Source organism: Sinocyclocheilus rhinocerous, unplaced genomic scaffold (assembly GCF_001515625.1).
Source record: "Sinocyclocheilus rhinocerous isolate Xijiao unplaced genomic scaffold, SAMN03320098_v1.1 scaffold677, whole genome shotgun sequence".
In the NCBI taxonomy this organism is placed as follows: domain Eukaryota; kingdom Metazoa; phylum Chordata; class Actinopteri; order Cypriniformes; family Cyprinidae; genus Sinocyclocheilus; species Sinocyclocheilus rhinocerous.
In genome coordinates, this window is record NW_015633185.1 from 1936914 (window position 1) to 1957838 (window position 20925).

The 20925-nt window shown below is 36.2% G+C and overlaps 2 protein-coding genes across 4 annotated transcripts in view; one reads left to right on the forward strand and one right to left on the reverse strand.

Moving 5' to 3' along the window:
* The window catches only part of LOC107743558 (uncharacterized), a 28487-nt gene extending 23325 nt beyond the window's left edge, over nt 1-5162 (forward strand). For both annotated transcript variants that reach the window (XM_016556832.1, XM_016556833.1), the window contains exons 12-17: nt 891-1078; nt 1621-1691; nt 1826-1983; nt 2869-3013; nt 3781-3924; nt 4004-5162. In XM_016556832.1, coding sequence (XP_016412318.1) covers nt 891-1078; nt 1621-1691; nt 1826-1983; nt 2869-3013; nt 3781-3924; nt 4004-4252 — 955 coding nt within the window. In that variant the 3' untranslated portion in view covers nt 4253-5162. The remainder of the gene's footprint in view (nt 1-890; nt 1079-1620; nt 1692-1825; nt 1984-2868; nt 3014-3780; nt 3925-4003) is intronic.
* A 1838-nt stretch (nt 5163-7000) lies between these two features.
* LOC107743559 (nuclear factor NF-kappa-B p100 subunit-like) lies at nt 7001-20694 on the reverse strand. Of its 2 annotated transcripts, XM_016556835.1 has the most exons (25): nt 20630-20694; nt 20451-20538; nt 19947-20002; nt 17872-17911; nt 17182-17251; nt 17029-17069; nt 16681-16779; nt 16445-16596; nt 16160-16272; nt 15910-16068; nt 15273-15377; nt 15097-15185; nt 14850-14988; nt 12514-12648; nt 12220-12396; nt 11979-12120; nt 11531-11645; nt 11103-11310; nt 10821-10990; nt 10119-10221; nt 9302-9525; nt 9109-9190; nt 8860-9023; nt 7692-7803; nt 7001-7591 (listed from the first exon to the last, which is right to left on the reverse strand). In XM_016556835.1, the coding sequence occupies exons 3-25, from the start codon at nt 19961-19963 to the stop codon at nt 7515-7517; spliced, it is 2733 nt and encodes a 910-aa protein (XP_016412321.1). In that variant the 5' UTR covers nt 19964-20002; nt 20451-20538; nt 20630-20694; the 3' UTR covers nt 7001-7514. The 2 variants fall into 2 exon arrangements, with proteins under 2 accessions (XP_016412321.1, XP_016412320.1); XM_016556834.1 differs by having other exon boundaries at nt 20451-20657.
* Between the last annotated feature and the right edge of the window lie 231 nt (nt 20695-20925).

Here is a 20925-nt window from a genome sequence, read left to right on the forward strand (position 1 = left end):
GACACCCAGAACACTCAAACAACCACATAGCAACCACCTAGCAGCACTTGAGTAGCAACCCAAAACACCCAACTATCTGTTTGTCTGTGTATCCTAACCTGCAAACTATTCTACATTTTAGGAAAAAGACCTTGTCAAGCCAACATAAAGATTTTCTTTCAAAAACGTCATAGTTAAGATTAGATTTTTTACCTAGCTCTGCTATTAGTTTCCGTGATCTGGATCTTCTTATTGCTTTCATTTCATTTTGTCGGATGTCAAATATATCCAGTGTTGGGGAAAGTTACTTTTAAAAGTAATGCATTACAATATTGCGTTACTCCATAAAAAAGTAACTAATTACGTTACTTAGTTACTTTTTCTATGATGAAAGTGGAGCGGGCAGTCTGACAAATAGTCACGGTACACGACACAAGTCAAAATAAACGATGAGAAGAGTTTCGGAAAATAATATTATATAATATAAGCTGTACATAATGGAAAATCAGTCCATTTGTTTGTGAATTGGGCTACAACAAAAAGAAGCCGAAATGAAGTTGACTACACAGCACGAGAAGCCGTGCAGCAGCGGTGTTTTCTTGCCATTTTTTCGTGGTACTTCTTTTTGTATATCATCACAATAAAGTGCAGCTGCTAAAATGGTAAAAAGCTGTTGCTAAGAAAAAAAAAATGCTTACATTTATATTTTATACTGGGATAAATCTGAGGTGGCAGATGGGGTGGCAATGCTTTTTCTTAGGATGCCAGTAGATCCCCCTGAGTTCATGACCCCTTTAAAGATAAATGTTGGAAGTCAGGGATTTTTGCATTAGTATGTAAAATACCTTGTGGGTAAAGGTGAGAATGCAGAGTACTGTTCATAATAAAGCTCTTGTTTGTGTATTCTACAGCGATGAGGAGGAACTGCGGAAGTCTTTCTCTGAGCTGGACGGCAGGAAAGACTCCACATCACACACTATGAAGCGGATCAACAGTGGTGGAAACCCCCTCATCAGTGTTGCACAGCAGTCCAGCGCTCAGGTCTACATGAATGGCTTTCTCGTGCGGAAAGTTCACGCTGATCCTGATGGCAAGAAAAGTAAGCCATCCCTCAAATACAGCCTTTTAGTTGATTTAGTAATGTTTCATGTATTTAATACAGCCTTTTTTAAAAAATAATTTCAGTTTAGAAAATGAAAGAAGAAAATTCTTGTTTTGTTTTGCAGTAAAAAATATCAAACACCTATATAAAATGATCTAAATACTGTATCTCAAAACAACATGCATTTAAATAAGAAGCAATTAATTATAGACAAAATAATTTTTTAATAATAATATTTTTTACTATTATTTTTATGTATATTTTTTTAATATAATATTTTATAAAAGAAGTTTCTTTTGTTGTTGTTTTAATAAATCTTAAAACAAGATATTTGTCAATGGGTAAGAAAATAAATAAGATTTTTCTCCTAAAACAAGTATTATCTCACAGAGTTTTGCTAATTTAGTAAATGTATCTTGCTTTCTGTATTATGATTTTCACTGTATTTTTATAAATATGATTATCTAGTTATAGAATATTTAACTTTACTATTAAACAACCTTAACTGTTTTAAGTTTTACTGTTTGTTGTTGTTTTAGCTCCACGAGGTAAAAGAGGATGGAAGACATTTTATGCTATCCTAAAAGGACTGATTCTCTACCTGCAAAAGGTACATTTTAGTCATAAATGTTTTATACTATATGGACCATACTTTCTTGTGGTTGCTGTACAGGTATTTACTGTAAAAAAAACAAAAAAAAAAACAATGTGTGATTTGCCTCTTACTTTGCCATTGGTCTGCAGGATGAATACCGTCCGGATAAGCAGCTGTCTGATGAGGACTTGAAGAATGCAGTATCAATCCATCATTCTTTAGCCATGCGGGCAGCAGACTATAGCAAGCGACCCAATGTGTTTTATCTTCGCACTGCTGACTGGAGGGTCTTTCTTTTCCAGGCCCCGTAAGTTGTTGTCTTATCTGTACTATAAGGGTGATTCACTTCAAAATCAGAAACAATTTTACATCTTTAAGCTTTTTTTAATACCATTAAGGTTTTTTGAAAATCAAGCATTTTTTAACCCCTTTCCCCAATTCTCAGTAGCCTACTGTAATGCCAAAATTCAGCATTGCCATCACAGGAATAAATGACCGTTTCAACTATATTAAATAGAAAATGGTTCTTTTAAATTGTAATAATATTTCACATTATTACTGTTTTTACTGGATTTTTGATTAAATACGAGAAAAATAAGAGAAACATAAAAATATTGTACCGACCCTAAACATTTCATGAAAGGATGAAATAAAATCCGTTTTTAGCCATTTATAGAACTTTTTGCAACTTTTGCATAACTTGGACACTTTGTCACTTTGATAACAACTTTTGATAACAAGAAGACTTAGTCAGCAGAAGCCTCATGTTGCTTTGTCTTTTGGAAACAGGACAGCACAAAAATACACAATGACTTTCTTTCAAACACACACACACACACACCTGAGTGCACCAGCTGGTTGTTGACTACATGCAGGGCTGGTAACACCCTCGTCAAAATGTTCTCATCTCAGATGAATGACTCAACGTGTATCTCCCAAGAGGATGGATCCTTCTCAGCTATTCTGTCTGTCCCAGATACACATACTAAAACTCTCTGCCTTTCATTCTGCTCCATCTCTTCTGCTAACAGCTGCCTGCTAATTGTTCAGTTTTCCAGGCTGTGTTAGTTGTATTGAACACTCAGTGCACAGTTTCTTTGAGCAGGGAAAAATGAGACATTCTTTGTTCCATCTACTGAATTCTTTTATTTTGCTGCCCTCTGTTTGACCTGTGCTTGCATTTCACCACTAGCAACGCAGAGCAAATGCAGTCCTGGATAACCCGCATCAACACGGTGGCAGCCATGTTCTCTGCCCCTCCCTTCCCAGCAGCCATTGGCTCCCAAAAAAAGTTCAGCCGCCCTCTTCTGCCAGGTTCAAACACCAAGCTCCCACAGGTAATCAACACTTTTCATTCCGGTCACATGCATGTGAATGCCGGAGACCAGTATTGCAAGCTCATGTGAAGAAGTTAAAAAAATTTAAAACATGAGCAAATTTCTTTGCAAATCTCTTTGCAAATCTCTTGGCATTCATGTTGGATTTAAGTTTGAGAAACTTTTATAACATTTTCAACACAAGTTTAATCTGAATGACTTTAAATACATGTGAATGTTCATTATTTTCATAAACATTTTAAATAGATTTTTCAAGGTTAAAAGTTTTTTTTAACAAATATCATGAATGATCAATTCATAATAATAATACATGTCATTGTTTTTGAGTGGTGGTACCATATGAAATTTTACCTGAACTAATCTTACCTGATATCTATTTTAAGAAACATATTAACCTTGACACACAGTCTCACGGGTCTTCTCTATTATGTCATTTCCTGTTTTATGTTTTATTTTTCTGAAATATTTTTGCACATTGGTTCACCACGAGTTTGATTTGCTGAACAAATGTTTTAAAAATATTCATATTTTTACAAAGCTGCTTTACTGCATAATTATTTTTCCTTTTTAACAATATATTTAGTGACATTTTAGCAAATTACAAATGAACAAAGAACAATCATCCTCAAATGAGGCTTTTTCGTCATTGATAGATGACAGTAACTGACAGTTAAAACTTTTTAAAAAATATATTTATTGACTTTTTAACAAATTACAAAAAAAAAAAAATTCTTAAATGAGGCTTTTTTTCTTCATTATAATACTAGGAGGAGCAGCTTAAGTCTCACGAGACACGGTTTCGAGCCATTTCTGCTGAGCTCCAGGAACTACGCTCTATGCCCCAAGACCGCAAGACCAAAAGCAGGGACCAAGAAGAGTACAAGCAAAGGGAAGAGTATCTGGACTTTGAGGTAAAAAAAAACATTTTCACTACACTCTTCTTTCACACTTCACTCCATTTATATACATCTTCCTAAATGTATCTTGTAGAAAACACGCTACGGAACATATGCAATGCTGCTGAGAGCTAAGATCCGCATAGGGGAAACGGACCTGGAGGCATTTGAGGCCCGTTTGTTTGACGACGGCGGCCTGCAGAGGGCCCACTCCAGCCCCACGTTACCCCAGGACAACAGCCATGCCAGCAGCACCAAAGAGTCGAGCAGGAGCAGCGGCAGCATGAGGACCAAACGCTCAGACGGTCAGAGACACAGCTACAGACAGGCTGTCAAACAGTGACAGAACCCAAGCGGAAGGGGTTGTTTATCTCGATTCAGGGGCTGAATATATAGAGCGTTACCAGGATGGCTGCAGTTTACTTTGATGACTGCTCTCAAGTCGTCATGATTATGAAACTGTGATTGGGGTTGCTGTGCCCCACGTGACCGCTGGTAAAGCATGCTTTTCTGGCCAGTAACCGCAAGCCCATATCTGCCAGCGGGCAGATGAGAAGGAGCACCAGCCTCACATTGTCTTATTTCTGTCAGTCTGTGTTTTTACCACAAACCTGTTCGGTTTATCTGTCTATTATGCTTGTTGATCGTCAGTTTAAACACTCATGGCTTTTCAAGCTGAAGTGCAAACTTCATTTGGTGGCCCTGGGAGCGGCAGCCATATGAGAAGCGAACCTCTTTATTGTGTGAACATATACTGTTCACTATATATTTAAAGCATTGTAGATTTTGCTTTTAAGACTATCATTTCATAATTTGAGGTCGATCAAGTGCTTTAACTCCTCATGAGAAGTTCGAGAACTTAGCCTTTATAGTCCTTTAAACCTTCTTAAAGCACGTCTCAAAGCATGCCTAAGATGTTTGAAGACAATCAGTTCCTCATTTGGTACAATTACTAAGAAAATGAATGCATTATTTTTCTTTTTACCATGACAACTGACTAGTGATAATGACAAATGTGCAAATAGCACATTCCTTGTGAAAAATAGGTGCGCTTAATTGTATTGTATGAATGTGCACTTGTAGTACTTCAAATCTTAAAAGTATACTTTTAAGAAACTGTACTTGAGGATAATATAATATTAATGAAATTAAGGCCACTTATGTGGACTTTGACTTGTTTTGTAACACACTTTGTAATGATGTCAGTTATTTTAAAGTACATTTTAAATCATTTCGTTTTAATAATCGCTTTAAAGTAGTACACATATTTTGATGTGTTGACTAACATAGTAAAGCACATGTAAAGTACTGGATTGAAATTTTAACTGTGGTGTTTTATTTGATATTACATTTAAGATATTTATATTTTAAATTTACTAAATTGCAACTTTATTACAGATGTGTAATTAGAAAAATGTTTAAAATATATGACACAAGTTTCAATAGAAATGACATTAAAGTATATTTAAGTTTACTTTAAATGCTTGTCAGTACATTCGGCAGTACATTGTAACCATATTTTAAAGGCAATTGAAGTAATTATGAAATTACAGAGAAAGATATACTAAGTCCTACTTGAGTATGTGAAAAATTCACTCTTAAATGCAACTAATTGCATTTAATATAATATTGCATTTAAACTATAATACATTATAATTTAATTGCAAATAACATGCAATTAAGTGTCCAGTAAGTACTCTTTTTAAAAGTATGCTGAAGTGCACTTCTTTTTCACAAGGGATTACATGCCGTCATCGTTTCAACAGGAATGTCTGAATGACTTTACTTTACTTGCACAACGACCAATTACCATGTGAAACGGATGTGAAAATTCATCACACTAATCAACCCCATTGTATTTTTCAGTCTAATGTGTATTTAAAATATGTAGAGCTTGAGAATGAAGTGATGCAAAATCTGTTAAAACCCTTTGGATATGGCCAAGCCATTGAATTCTCAGGCACTCATTTTCAAATGTATGATCCATTCAGTGCTGGGGTAAAACAGGAGGCACTAAAGAGTAACCACATCTTATACCTCAATTGTGCTGAGAGACCTGCTCAAGGGAGTGTCATTTGGTCGGAAATAATTCTACCTGTTTACAAACTGGTTTGTTCTTATGTTCAAATGAATTCATGTGAAGTATTGCTTTATAGGAGAGTGAAGGCAAGATTCTGTGCTGCTTATCATAACCTCATGAATTGTCCTATTGATATCAGAAACATGAAGGATCCAAGAAATTGTAAAACCTGAAAAACAACACTCTAATGCAAATCCAGGTCATGAACATCTAAACTGACTGTTAACACTGCCAGCATATAGATCAAATTCAGACATTAAGGACACAAAATACAAAAAAATGAAATGATTTTGACATGATCTGGGACCCAAATTCCATCAAATGGCACTTCAATAGTGTTACGCTTCACTGCACTATGAAAAATAGATGTATGTAATGAAGAATTATTTATATATTTTGAACATTTATTATCTGTCTTGAGTATTTGTTTATGACTAAAGCATATTGACTAAAAAGGTTTATATACAAGTTTTTATAGGGAACACAACCACTCCAAGTAGTTTGGTGTCACCCAAAGATTTTGCTGTAAATGTAACTTATTTCTTATAACTTCGTTTTTATGTTTGGTGTGCTATCCATTCTAGCTGTATATAATGTGAATGTTATGTTACAGCCGCTCAGTAAAATATTCGATATAATGTTTGTATGTTTTGAAGGCATAGGCAAAATAAATCAGTTTTGAAAGAATAATTGTTTCATTTAATATTTAAATACAGGTTTTTAAAAATACAACCTTTATTCTATTCTTATGTGTTTAGTCTCTTATGCTCACAAAGGCTGCATTTGTTTGAGCACAAACTGTAAAAACAGTACTATTGTGAAATATTATTACAATTTAAAAACTTTTATATATATATATATATATATATTAAAATCTAATTTAATCTTGTGACGGCAAAGCTGAGTTTTCAGCTGCTGTTACTCCAGTCTTCAGTGTAACACGATCCTTCAGAAATCATTCTAATATGCTGATTTTTTTATTACTATATTCATTCATCATATAAGACAAAGAACAATGAAATAACTTTATTCAAACACAAACATATTTACTCAAACTCTGAACAAGCGCATACCTGCAACCAAAATACACATAAATAAACAGTATTGGATAGATGTCTCTAGACGTATCAGAAAATGAACCAGAGTGATTGCATATATATCAAAACAGAGCTTACTAGAAACATTCATATCATAATATTCCATGATTACAGCTGTACTTATGAAATGACAGTTGCATTACTGTTAAATGTCTGTGAAATTGCAGTTATCGAGTAGTTGTTTAGACCTGCACTAAGACTACAGCTTCACTGGAGATTTGAGTATCTAAAAGCAACTGATTTCCGTCATGTTGTCTTATTGTTATGTAATACCAGCGAGGGCTTTTGACCTCAAAACAATCCTTTCAGTTCCTCCTGTGATGTGCTGTATTTCCACTTTATTGAGATGATGAACAGTCCACCAGTTTGCACCTGAAAAAACAGTCAAATAAAGTGCCAAGTTGTCCACAAAGAATAGATCCTGATAATCAGTGATTGGACACTGCAGGATTTCCCATTTCCTCTCCAATGGACTGACTCCCAAAGCCACTATCCTCTTTAGAATCTGGAAGAAAGGAAACATGTTTTATTCTCAATATACTGTTTAATGAGTTTGTGTCGGTGTCAGAGGTGAGAGGTTTCTCTTTCAGAGGGTGAACCGGTACCTGTGCTCTGCTTGTCCTCTCTGGGTTGGCTGTCTCTCAGCAGTCTCACTCCTTCACTCACACCCAGAGACTGCAGCGCCTCCACCAGGCCGTCCACAGGACCACCACTCAACTGAACATGAAAATAAATATACTTAATAAACCATTCATAAGGATGCCAACCAGCAATAGATCTACAAATACAAAATCCGTCTAGCCAAACAGATACAAGCTACAATTCTTCTTTTAAAAAAAAATATGTTTTATGAGTCGTTAAGTAGTTTATATGCCGCTGCTGTTTTGACTTGTTGAAATCAACTGTTTTAAAACAAGGTTACAATCGTTTTTATATCTTACTGACATTAGACGTAATGATTGCTATTCATATCAGATTAGGTAAGACAGTATTGACTATTATAATTTGGCTGGTAGGTAATAAATCAAATAGACCAATGTAAAAATGGGTTTAGAGATTGGCACTGTTACCAGCATAAACACTGTTTTGTGAACCTTTCATTGCACAGCAAATGTGATGCTATGCAAACTATGAATTTCTAAAAAGCCGTGTTTTATTATTAGCACTGTCACTTTCCCTTTTTGCTTGCAAACTCATCAGCGTTCATTTGTTGTGGATTCAAGCTGTTAGGACACCATCCACTGCATATAGTATTAGTAGCCTAGTCTGGCTTTCTTTCCTTTTATTTATGGATATGACATATTTTACAGAAGGATGAATGACAGAAGTCTGTATTTCCCACGAAAACCATCCCGACAGCTCTAAAAGATCAATTATCATAGGCTAGTGATTTGGGGTAAGGCCAAACACTGTTTGGAAGATGTATAAAGGATGTATTCGCTCATTGTTTAAATTTTGTTAATTTCAAACTAAAAAAAGTTACATAGTGTAGCTTTATATTACTTCCAGTTGATTAGTCACACTTTAAATGGAAGGTCAAACCAAACGCAATACATTGTGGGATATGACAAGAAGCTATACTGTATATTGCACATTTGGCAAATAAAATCTCCATGCATATAGAAAATTGGCATAATGTGCAGCATACATACTTTATACTACAGATAAAGTCATCGGTATGCTAGTATGCTATTCCAAACAGCTATGTGCCAGTGCCTATTTAACGTTATAACAGCATTTGCCAATTCGAGAGAAGAACGACAAGTCTCTTACCTGGTAGTTCTCGAGAAGCTTCTGGCAGGGTGAGGCACTATCCTGGTAAAGGTGAGTGAGTGTGAGCATGCCCAGTTTTTCCGCCAGCTCTCTCCAGGGTACGTGGTCTTCAATGAGAATACTACAGAGTTTTGTGAAGACCTCACTGTCCAAACCCTGGTTGGCTGCAGGAGGAGGAATACAGATCAGTCACGTATGCTAGAAGCATGAGTTTGTGAGAACATAAAGCATGCGTTTAAGTCTCATTACCTTCCTCAGTGCTGATTTTGGTTCTCTTGTGGGCGAGTGAACTGGGCTTGGGGCCTTTCCTTCCATCTAAAAGATCTCTAACCTGTGGAAGACGGTGGGGTTTCATAAGTTTAAATCTATCGCATTTATTTATTCATCCACCTTCAAATGTTCACACATTATACTTGATTATGACGAATACAACAGCTCAAACCTTTTGGCATTTGGCCAGGTCAAATGGTGTGTGTCCCACAGCAGGTCTCTTGCGTGGGTTAAATGTTCCTCTTTCAGATGATATCGACATGCAGTGAACTTGCTGAACCATGTGATCTGGAAGCTGCCTGTTGACTTCATTCTTCACGCACTCGTCATCTTCATCCGAGGAAGACGAGCTCTGGAGAAAAAGAGGCTCGTCATTCTCCATGCGTTTATCAGCACCTAAAAAAGAAGACAAAGAAGATCATTAATCAAACAAAACTTTATTTCACTGAACCCAAACTTGACTTATTTCAGTCATTTGCTCTGGATATGATTATTCTTAATTTCAAAGCTAGTCAGTTCAAATGTCATTAATTATGAGTGACAATCAATGAATGTCACACATTATGAAAATCTGGACAAAGACATTACTAAAATCACATGCTATATGTGACCCTCAACCACAAAACCAGTCTTAAGTCGCTTGGGTAAATTTTTAGCAATAGCCAAAAATACATTGTATAGGTCAAAATTATCGATTTTTCTTTTATGCCAAAAATCATTAGGATATTAAGTAAAGATCAGGTTCCATCAAGATATTTTGTAAATTTCCTACCGTAATTATATAAAATAATTATTTTTGATTAGTAATAGACCCTTATGACTGGTTTTGTGGTCCAGGGTCACATATAGTAAATGTTCATCTTTGCTCTAGAAACAAAACAACATGAGCATATTCTTAATGACTTTTCTTTGTGGTTTCTAGACCTTCACAGATGTTTAAGTGCATCATATTTGTATTAAATTTGTAGGAAAGAAGATTTCTCAGTTACCTGCAGCTATCAGCATGGAGCAGAGAGGTGGGGAGCCCTGACTGGCAGCAAAGTGAAGAGGACTGTTGCCCCCGTAGGTACATGTATTCACGTCAGCCTTCAGCTGTAACAGAAACAACAAACATAAAACTGTTGTGGCTGTCTGCTGAAGAAGTGTTAAATCAGGGTGAAATCATTCCAGTATTTGAGTGATGCTGAACCACCATGTATGTACTAGCTGCCTATGTGTCACAGTGATATTCCAGAATGACAGCAGAACGTATGAGTTGTTTGATTATGGTGTTGTAAAATACACTACTGTTCAAAAGTTTGATGTCAGAAATGAATACTTTTGTTCAGCAAGGATGCATTAAATTTATCAAAAGTGACAGTAAAATTACAAAAATATTTATATTTTATTCAAATAAAAGCTTTTAAACATTTTATTCAAAGAATAAAAAAATTATACTTTAAATTGTAAGTATATTTTACAATATTACTGTTTTACTGTATTTTTTATCAAATAAATGCAGCCTTGGTGAGCATAAGAGACATCTTTCAATACAATTGAAAAAATCTTAACAGACCTCAAACTTTTGAACGATAATGTGGGTCATTTGTATCAGTCTCAAATTTCCTACTTGGTGAACCCCTAATCGTGACATAACAACTAATCCAAAACTATGACCATCTGAACTGTTCAACCCTCCGTTGGTCCTTTACCTCGGTAATGAGATAACAGGCCAGTTTTAAAAGGTTGTCCCTCACTGCCAGGTGTAGTGCCGTGCAGCCACTTTTCTGCTCTGGCATGTTAATCTTTGCTCCTGCCTCCACCAACAATCGAAGACAGTGCTCTCCATCTTTCTTTACTGCGAGATGAACTGGATATTGACCTAAGAAACGTCAGGAAAAAAGTCTCAGCACGTTAACATAAGTTGTAATATTCCAAATGCAACCTAAGCACCATTTCAATGATTGAGAGACAATGGCATGTGTATCTCTCACCTGAGAAGTCAGCACAGTTTATTAAATGGGCATAGCGCTCTCCCAGCAGGCCCAGGATCAATCGTAGTATGGTCTCATCGCCGGTGTGAGCGGCCAAGTGAAGTGCTGTCCGGCCCTCTCGGTCCAGCAGGCTCGGGTCTGCCCCTGTTTTCATCAGCATCTCAACTAACTTGGGCTGCTTTGTGATCACAGCCAGATGCAATGGAGCCTGGAGAAAGAAAGAAAGAAAGAAAGAAAGAAAGATGAGATTTAACATGACATAGGAAACCAAAATAAAAATAAAATAATTATTAAAATAAAAAATAAATAAGATAAATTAAGAAACTAAACTAAACAAAAACAAGAAAACAATAATAATAAAATGATTAAATAATAATAATAAAATAAAAATGTCTTCGTTTAAAAAGAGCACATATCTGTTAATTTACCTGATTGAGTTTGTTGAGTTTGTTGATAAACTTCTGCTGTGGAGTGTTGCTCAGGGCCTGAATAAGCTGTTGCACCACAATAGGTTGCTGATGGATAATACCCAAGTGCAGAGGCCTATGAGAAAATAAATACAATACAGATTAAAATAAACTTCAAGTCTGATCACTATTGTCTAACACTTACTCCCCCTCTTCATTCAATACAATTGTATCTGTGTACCATAGTTCAATTTAATAAAAACGTCACTACACTATAATTTCATTTACATTTATTCATTTAGCAGATCATTTCATCCAAAGCAACTTACAATACACTAACTATACTAGAAAGGTTTAAAGGTAGTAGACACATAACCAAGTATTTAATTTAGTATAGTTGACATGTGTTAAGGCGAGGATTCACAGAGCCCAGGTGAAAACTGAAAGGCAGAGATGTGAAAAGACATACGTGTCTCCGTTCTCATCTTGCACTCCACACAGACGTCTTTGCAGAACCAGCAGAGGGCGCACATCCCCTGTGCTGCAGTACTGTAATAAAGCACGAGCAGAGTACTTTGCCATCAAAGTGGCACGATTCTGCAGGGCTGTGGCTGGAAACAATACAGGAAGGAAACATACATCACTGAGTGCATATGTACCTAAAATCTCAATGTCTTGAGTTGAGTGGTGGCTGGCATAATCGTACTCACCAATCTGAAAGAGCTGCTGCTGCATTTGAGAGCCAGACTGAGTTTGTGTGTTTGTCGGCTGATTCTGAGATCCATCAGCCTGTGGGGTGGAGCCTGACATCTGTGCCCCGCCGCTATATCCACCACATCCACCACTGAAAAACCCTGAACCATCCATCGGATGATTAAATTGAAAACCTAAGGGCGAAATTGACATAAAATGTTACATTTATGAACACTCTTGTGTGCACCAGAATAACTGAACTGGCAATCTACACAGGAAGCTTCTGAGTTCAGGAATATAAAATGTTATACCTCCTCCCATTCCACCTCCTCCTGCTCCAGATCCAGGACCTCCGAAGGCCCCTGCTCCTCCTTGAGGTCCTCCCCGCCAGTGATCATAGGGCTGAGGAAGTGCCTTCATCCTCTTCCTCTGTACCTCTTCTTTGTCTATGGGGGAACAGGAGGCGACATGCCATCAAACATGAGAAATACCTCTGATGGACAACATTTGATGGATCAAAACTATTGTTCAAAAGCAGGGCTGTACAGTGCGACATATATGTCGCACGTGCTACGAAAAAAATGGTCTGTGCGATGAATAAAGTTACCACTGTAGCACGCGTGCGATACAGTTTTGCATGTTCATAACACAGCCGCTTAATAGTGTGAAGTGATTTCGTTGTGCTTGTTTGTGTGTGAGATTGATTATACTTGGTAGTTAGAGGTGTGCGATATGACCATTTTTGAATGTCTCCACGATCTGCTTTTGAAGAAATATCGGTGTATCGTGCTACAGCGCACATTCTATCAGCTGCAGTTCTGGCGCCTCCCTCCGTCTCAATATAATGTACAACGCCACATGCATTCACATCAGTGTTAGCTCAGCGGTAGTTACTCTCACGGGACACTGCACTTATGCGCAATCACAAAACTACATTATTTCCATCTGCTTTAAAGCAATACCGGTTAAACATTTAATTCACGTGCTGTTCTGCATGCGCTTGTACTCAAGAAGCGCGCTCACACTGAGAGCCTGTCAAAAAGCGCCTGATTATTGGACTAAGTTGTCTTTCGCGTCTGATTGATTTCGCGTCTAATACTGTCAAAAACACACAAGGTTTACATATAAACACAGTTGGTTATGCCTGAAATGAAAGTAAACAGTTGAGAGAGAAACGCGTGAAGCTCTTAAAGGGACAGTAGCTACTAAATATGCTGCCACCTGTCATTAAAGGGATAGTTCACCCAAAAATTAAATTTCTGTCATTTACTCACATTTTGTCCCAAACCTGTACTAATTTCTTTCTTGTGCTGAACACAAAAGAAGATATTTTGAAGAATGTGAGTAACCAAACAGTAGCTGGTCCACACTGACTTTTACAGTAGGAAAAAAATACCAGCAGCTGCTTGGTTACCCACATTCTTCAAAAATAACTTTTATGTTCAACAGACGAAATAAATTAATTCAGGTTTAAAACAACTTGAGTAAATGATGGTATAAATATGAAACACTATTGAAAGACAGATGACAGAATTTTCATTTTTGGTGAACTAGCCTATTCTTTTAATGTTAGTAAAACAACAAAACACAGAAAAAAATCACTCACTGCTCTTGACTGATGAACTTATCATCAGTCAGTTGCTTTTAAAAAAGTATAATTGATGTATATAGTGTTTTATTTTAATATTTGTTCATTCAATTTCTTGAATGTTACTGCTAAATACTGTACCTGAAAAATGAAGCACTGTTTGTTTTATTTGTATATTATGTGTATTTGTAATGTATATCTTTGTTCTTATTTTGTAATAACAAAGATAAAATAATGACAAATATTTTTATCTTTGCTCACTTTCCCTAAATGTCTGCCATTGTTTTTTATTTTATATTTTGTTAAGGTGTAAGTGGTGTTATGTTTCTGCACTCTTCCATTTTTTAGCAAATTAAGAAAACTTTGTCTAAAACAATTTTTGTGATGGTTTGTATTTTTTGTGCTCTGTATGGAACATCAGTGCCTGTTTAAGTGATGAACTCCATTACTTGTGTTTGTTTTCAGACATGATAACAGACGTTTAATACTTGTGCTACAACTTTTTGGCCTGTGCTACAAAACTTTCAACCTCTGTAGCACCAGTGCTATGTGAAAAAAAAGTTAACGTACAGCCCTGAAAAGTTTGCGGTTAGTACGTTTTTTTTGTTGTTTTTTTTAGAAATTAATATGTTCGATACTGTTTGCAAGGATGCATTAAATTGATCAAAAATTACAGCGAAGACATTTACAATATTACAAAAATGTTTCTGTTTCAAATAAATGCTGTTCTCCTTAACTTTCTCTTCAAAATATCCTGAAAAAAATATACAAGGGTTTCCACAAAAATATTAAACAGCACAATTGTTTTCAACAATGATAATGAGAATTGTTTCTGAATGATTTCTGTAGGATCATGTGACACTGGAGTAATGGCTGCTGAAACAGACCGCGGACATTTTAATGGTAATGTACACAATGCCAAAAAGGAAGTGAAACACTTAAGCAACGGAATGAGATATAAACAGCCCCCATATGTATGTTAGGACAGTTCGTGGTAATCTGTTGTTTTAAATGCTTTATTCAGTCTTAAGGACCGATGTTTAATATAGCACTACAAACCTTGATTGTGAGGAATGTACGTGAACTGCTTGGGTTCGCTGCAGCCACCTCCCTTCTTCCTCTTGAGCTGCAGGAAGACTGTGACAGGACGTGTGATATCTGCGCAGCGGTACGGTGGGGTCTTAAACACGATCGCATACTGACGGAAATAAAAACTGTTATTAAACATTTGTTGTAAAAGGCTAAACTCTGGCGGCAAAATCTGGAATCATCAACCATGATATGCACGTGTCAATTTATAACACACCTGTTTGTGGACATCAGTAGGGGAGAAGTCTCCAAACGCCTCCCATCCTCCATCATCTTCCTCCTCATAAAAACGAATGTCAATATCGTCTGGAAATGAAGGAGAATAAACATTATTTGATCTAAAAGGATGGGAAGGACTGTCAATCCTTTTTGAAATTAGATAATCATAATAACCTTTTTGAACTTTATCACAGAGCAGAAAGACCTCTTCTCCTCCCAGCACTGATCCAGAGGTTTTATCCATGCGGGAGATCTTCAGATTCGAAGCATTTGGTGATTCTAGGTAAAGTTCAGCACATTTGACATTAGTTATAACAAGATCAACAGCACATACTTTTACATTTACACTGCCGTTCAAAAGTTTGGGGCGGTGAAATGTTTTGAAAGAAGTACTGCATAATATTTTTGTGGGAACTTTGTTAGATTTTTTCTGGATTCGTTAATGAATAGAAGGTTCAGAACTTTTCAAAACTTGCAGATAAAAAGTAATTTCTTTCTAAAAAAAAAAAAAAGTGACAATTACATAGAAATACAGGAAGTTCTAAAATTATATAACAATTTTAAAGTAAAACTAAATTATAAAATAAAGTAACAGACAACAAACTAATTACATTTACAAAAAATATAAAACTTATTTGATTAGGTATTAGGTAACTACATATGAGTAACATTTTAAAAATCTTTTAAACCATAGTGCCTATATATTATTTTGGTAGATATGACCATATGACCTCTCAACTTTGAGATATGTCCTTGGAAAATGTTTGTTAATTGATTGTCACTAATTCTCTTCTTGTTTGGGGGGACTTACTACTATCATAGATATGGTTGGAGACAACTGGCTTCAAGGCTCTTGTGAAACTCCCATTGCTGTCCTGCAAGTAAGCAGTGAACTTTAATCTCACAATGTTTAGGTCCATGATTTTGCCCAGTTCTTTGGCCTCTTGCAAAAAAGTCTGTTCCTCTGCATCTGTATGAGAGTGACAGAGAGAGCAAGCATGTCAAATAAATATGTAAGCAGTTACTGTATGTCCAGTTGAATAATGAAATCACAGACTTACCAGTAAATTTATATCCAGACTCTTTCATCCTCCTCTTCTCTTCTCTCAGCCTTTTCGTTAATACTTCGGCCACTCCTCTCTTAGTGACATGGAGGATGCCTAAATTACTGAATCTAGACATAGAGGATGCGAGGATGAATTAAGATTGCACAACTACACATAAACATCACTTAAAAGCCACAAGCGTCACATGATGATACTCATTGCCTCACGCAATTCACTTTAATCATAATAACAAAGAAAGAGATCACATGAGCATGATAAACAGTAATAGTGTTCACTCACTGTGCTGTGAGATCATTAGGCCCGACATCAATGGTGCATATCCCGTTTTCATTGCAATGGCGACCCACAAGGCTGTGCGCGTGAACACGAGGGGGGTCTGTGTGCGTCACTAGCTGAACCTCTATGCGAGCCTGACCCAAGTAGTTTGACACCTGTAGAGGGGGAGTGTGTGTGTTTATGAATGGACTGTTTATTTAAGACCTACATTGCTACATTTTCCATGTTGCATAACCTACCTTGACTGTGGGATACGTTCTTTTGTTCCTCTCACTGGAGGCCCCTGGCAGACCACCATGGGATGGGCCCTCACATTCATACCGAAATCTGAATCCTCTCTGTAACACACAAACAACATTATTCATGTAACACCTTACTCACTGATAAAACCCTGTTTTTGGGGAATTCCAATGTATACTTTTTGGAATTATCCCACATTGCCTGCACATTCAGTGCAACACATAACGAATGTGGACAAAATGACTTGTCATCACTCATAAAATTATATACTTTAACATGAACATGTCAGTATGGTCAAATACAGTGGAAATGAAGCAAATAAAACAGGCATATGAAGACTTTTGTACCTGCTTTGGCTCCTCAATTATCTGCAGGTAAGGCCCATGAACTGGAATAAAGGTCAGATCATATACAGTAAATTATCCTTATTTCTCCATTTTAAATCAAAAGATAAATGAACAACAAATGAAAAACATCATTAAATGCATTAACACACTCACCTGTCTCTGGCACAAAGGGTTCAGGTTTCACCTCAAAAGGTTCATGCAGATATTGAAGGTCCACAATAAACTGTAAGGACAAAAAATGCCATGTACAAAATGTTGGTGTTTTTATATGAAGTATAAATGTATGTGTCTATTAAACCCAATGTCTGAGGATGAAAATTATGCAGCAATTATAAAGTTCTGAACCAATGCCAATAAGCCAAAACATAATTGGCCTGATATAAAATTGTGGACTATTTTGTCTAAATATATATACAAAAAAAGTAATAAATAAAAATAAAGTACACTACAAGTGAATTTAGGCATCACAACATTATAATGTACAGTACGGATATTCAGGATATTGAGATTTGTAAAAATTACATTTAACAGTGTTATTAAATTATTACTGTTTTTAAAGATTAGCTTTAAGTTAGTGTTTAACAATGGTAAAGGTAATCTAAATGTAAAAATATCAATATTAAAATGAAATGAAATGAGTATTAAAATGAAATATACTGTACAATATCGGCTGATACGATTGTTTAAAAAAATCTCCAATATTGAGAGATAACCAATATGGTGCCAATATACTGTGCATCCAAAAAAAAAGAAAAAGAAAGAAAACGCTAAAAATCGTCACTCTAAACCAAACATCTGTTGTTAGATAAACTACAGCAGTAATATGGATGACAGGTGGCTCACCTCATTGTTAAACTTCATGGGATACTGTGTTTCATCCATCCTGTAATGTAGAAGAAACAGAGGAGCTCTTATTGAGACCGTCTCGCACAAAGACAAACCTAGAACTCCAAAAAAAAACAAGAGCTGAGGTTCTCTAATACAGTCATCATGCTGAATCAAAACATCAACTGAGCTGCAACCCCCACAGATGCATTTAATTTCCCCAGTTTTTCCCCCACAGCAGTATTCTGAAGGCGTACACTTACCCTACCTGACAAACAAAATGCAAAGAAAGAGGCTCTCAGATTTACAGTCCGTAAGTCCGTTTCACTTTCAGTGTCAGAACGAGGATATGTGCAGCGGATTTTTTTATTCTGCCTCCCTCCTTCTGTCTGGCTGACTTGCTTGCATTACTTCCTGGAAGTAAGGCAGTGAAAAAAAAACAGAGGAAAGCCCCCAGAATACCAGCTCACTCCTGCCACTGATGTCAAATCCCGAGAAATGCAGGTACAAGCATTCTCACACAAGTCACCAAGCCTTCTCATATCTAAATTCCCTCAAATTTCCAAAGTCTTTTTTGAATTCCCTTCTCTTTTTTTGAGGTACTTTTGAAACAAAATTCCTATAATGTCTCCTTTATCAATATTTAAATTAAATTCTGTGAAAAGAACGTCAAAAAAATCCACCTGTGTAATTGACTAAAAACGTATTTCTGAGTCGGTGTAACTGAATTAGTCAGATATCTCCATAGTGCCGTCAATACAAATGCCTTGAGAACAGCCCTGAAAGACGGGGATTGCCCCTCATCTGTTGGCCTGCCCTTGCAGCCACAAATCTTTAAACCCACAAACACTTCCACTATAAACCAAACAGGAAATTGAGCTGAAGATCTCTAAATGATATAATTACTAATAAATGATGAGAAACGGAAATGTTTCATTTCATTATTGATTTATTTATACATTTATTTGTTTATTTATATTGGTTATGCTTGGCTACACTGGATGATAGGATTGCACAAGAGTTTACTTAAACTGCCATTGACAGGAATGAGGAAGCATCGTACTGTTCAAGATGAGCTGTACTAAGATTTCTCTAAAGTAGCAGATATTCTTAAACCCATGGGACAACTAGCAGAGTAAGCTATGAATTTTCTTTCTGAGGTGTCAGGGCTCACTGAGTGAAACTGCAATTCCTGACGTCACTGAAAAGAGAGTAAGACTCTTCTGGATTACAACCACATCCTGTCCTTATTCTGTGAAATGATGACATCTTCACTTCAGTTAAACAACCCCTAAATCTATCTCAAATATAGACAAAAAGATTCATTAAGAAAATGCAAAAGAAAGACTGGTTTCATCAGTCTAAAACAACGGATGTCAAACAGGGGTCTGGGGCCCGCCAGGAGGCCACAGTAAACATCCAAAGGTGCAAAATTACTGTCAATTATTCATAAAAGTTATATTAACGTAATCCAATTTAATTAAAATGCTAACAAAAAAAAGTATTACTGACATCATGTCTTTCAGTATGTTAATATATTTTAATTGAACATATACATCTATTGAAACAGAATCACAAAATACATTTTTGGACAAATTATTTAATTTTATTGACACTCATAATTGCTCTCAATAGAAAGGTTAAAATCAAGCAGCTTAGGCTTAAAGACAATACATTATAATGTTCTTTAAAGACTAACCACAAGAAAATGAAACTTGCTCCTTTCAAAGGAACAAAACTTTTTTGATGTAGAAAAATCCCAATAAACTTGATTTTAACGGTTCCAACTCTTCCATGAAGTTAAAAGGCAAATAAACCATTGTATGTAAATCCTCTAATTATTTACATATTACAAGTCTATTAGTTTCAGTATGCAAATCTGACTAATTACAAGACTAGATGCGCCATGTCATCACCTCCAAACATTTTGGAGTACATTTACCTTTACAAGTCTCATAACCAAGTGAGCTGCCAGTCAGGAAACCATTACTGGGCATCTAAATGCTGTATGTGCCAGTGATGCCCAATGAAAGGCAGCACAGGTAGACAGCTCACTAGGATGCGAGACACAGCAATAATGGATAAAACTCTACCTTAGTGCTCCAGCCATTCTGTGCTCTGCAGGGTCATCCGAACCGACTCTGGACTCCTGTCAGATTGAAAATGATGGAAACGATGAATGCTTACACGGTATTCGATGGGGGATGTGATTCCCCTGCACATGTAACGTTAAGTCAGATCCAAAAAGTACTGACTTTTGATGGGAATTTCCCGCTGATTCGCGCGAACAGCAGCAAAACACACGGGACAAAACTTGTAACTTACACTATCGATAACCGCCATGAATGAACATTTTCACGGTCTTATTATTAATATGCAGTAATACTCTATGCACGCGAGGGCATAACTAACGTTACAGCATCTCTGTAATGTTTTCAAAACAAACTTAAAATAGATTCTCTATGAACTAAGTCATTACTTCCAAATAAGAAAGCAGACTATTACTCTACTATTTATAGACACACATGACTTGTTACAAAACTGATCGGTAATACTGATAATTTCGTTTTTACTACATGAGCACATATTAAACTTACCTTGGACAACCGTGATGTTTGCTTATTCTCGTATAGTTTCTATTAGACGTCGACTTAACTAAACCACTGCTAAAATCTTAGCAAACGCCTGAAAAACATAAACAAAACGCACCATCCATCAAACGAATCTGTTCCAGTTTCTTTAATAAATATTTAGTGAACACTCAATGCGAGCGTACATTAATCTAACGCTCTTAGGACTGGAAAGCCCCGACTCCCCGAAGGGGAATTCCGCAATCACGTGGCCTGATGGGAGAGTTTTGATTGGTTCTTATACCAATCATTATTTGCATGTTCTCCAAAACTTCCGCTCGAATATCAGTTTTAATTCAACTGCTAATAAAAATAAATCATCCCATACTTAAAGCTTATAGCAAAGTTAGACTATGAACTGTCCAAATCTGATAATCTAATTCCATCATAACTATGACATAATGCAATAGACAGGATTGCTTTAAGGTGACCTATTATGCCC

What these genes read in the sequence shown, in the direction of transcription:
- LOC107743559 (XM_016556835.1), bottom strand. An exon ending in ACCCTTTGTGCCAGAGACAG is followed by an intron (nt 17,070 to 17,181) that starts GTGAGTGTGTTA and finishes CCTTTATTCCAG; the next exon opens with TTCATGGGCCTTACCTGCAG. An exon ending in CAACCATATCTATGATAGTA is followed by an intron (nt 15,378 to 15,909) that starts GTAAGTCCCCCC and finishes AACTTTACCTAG; the next exon opens with AATCACCAAATGCTTCGAAT.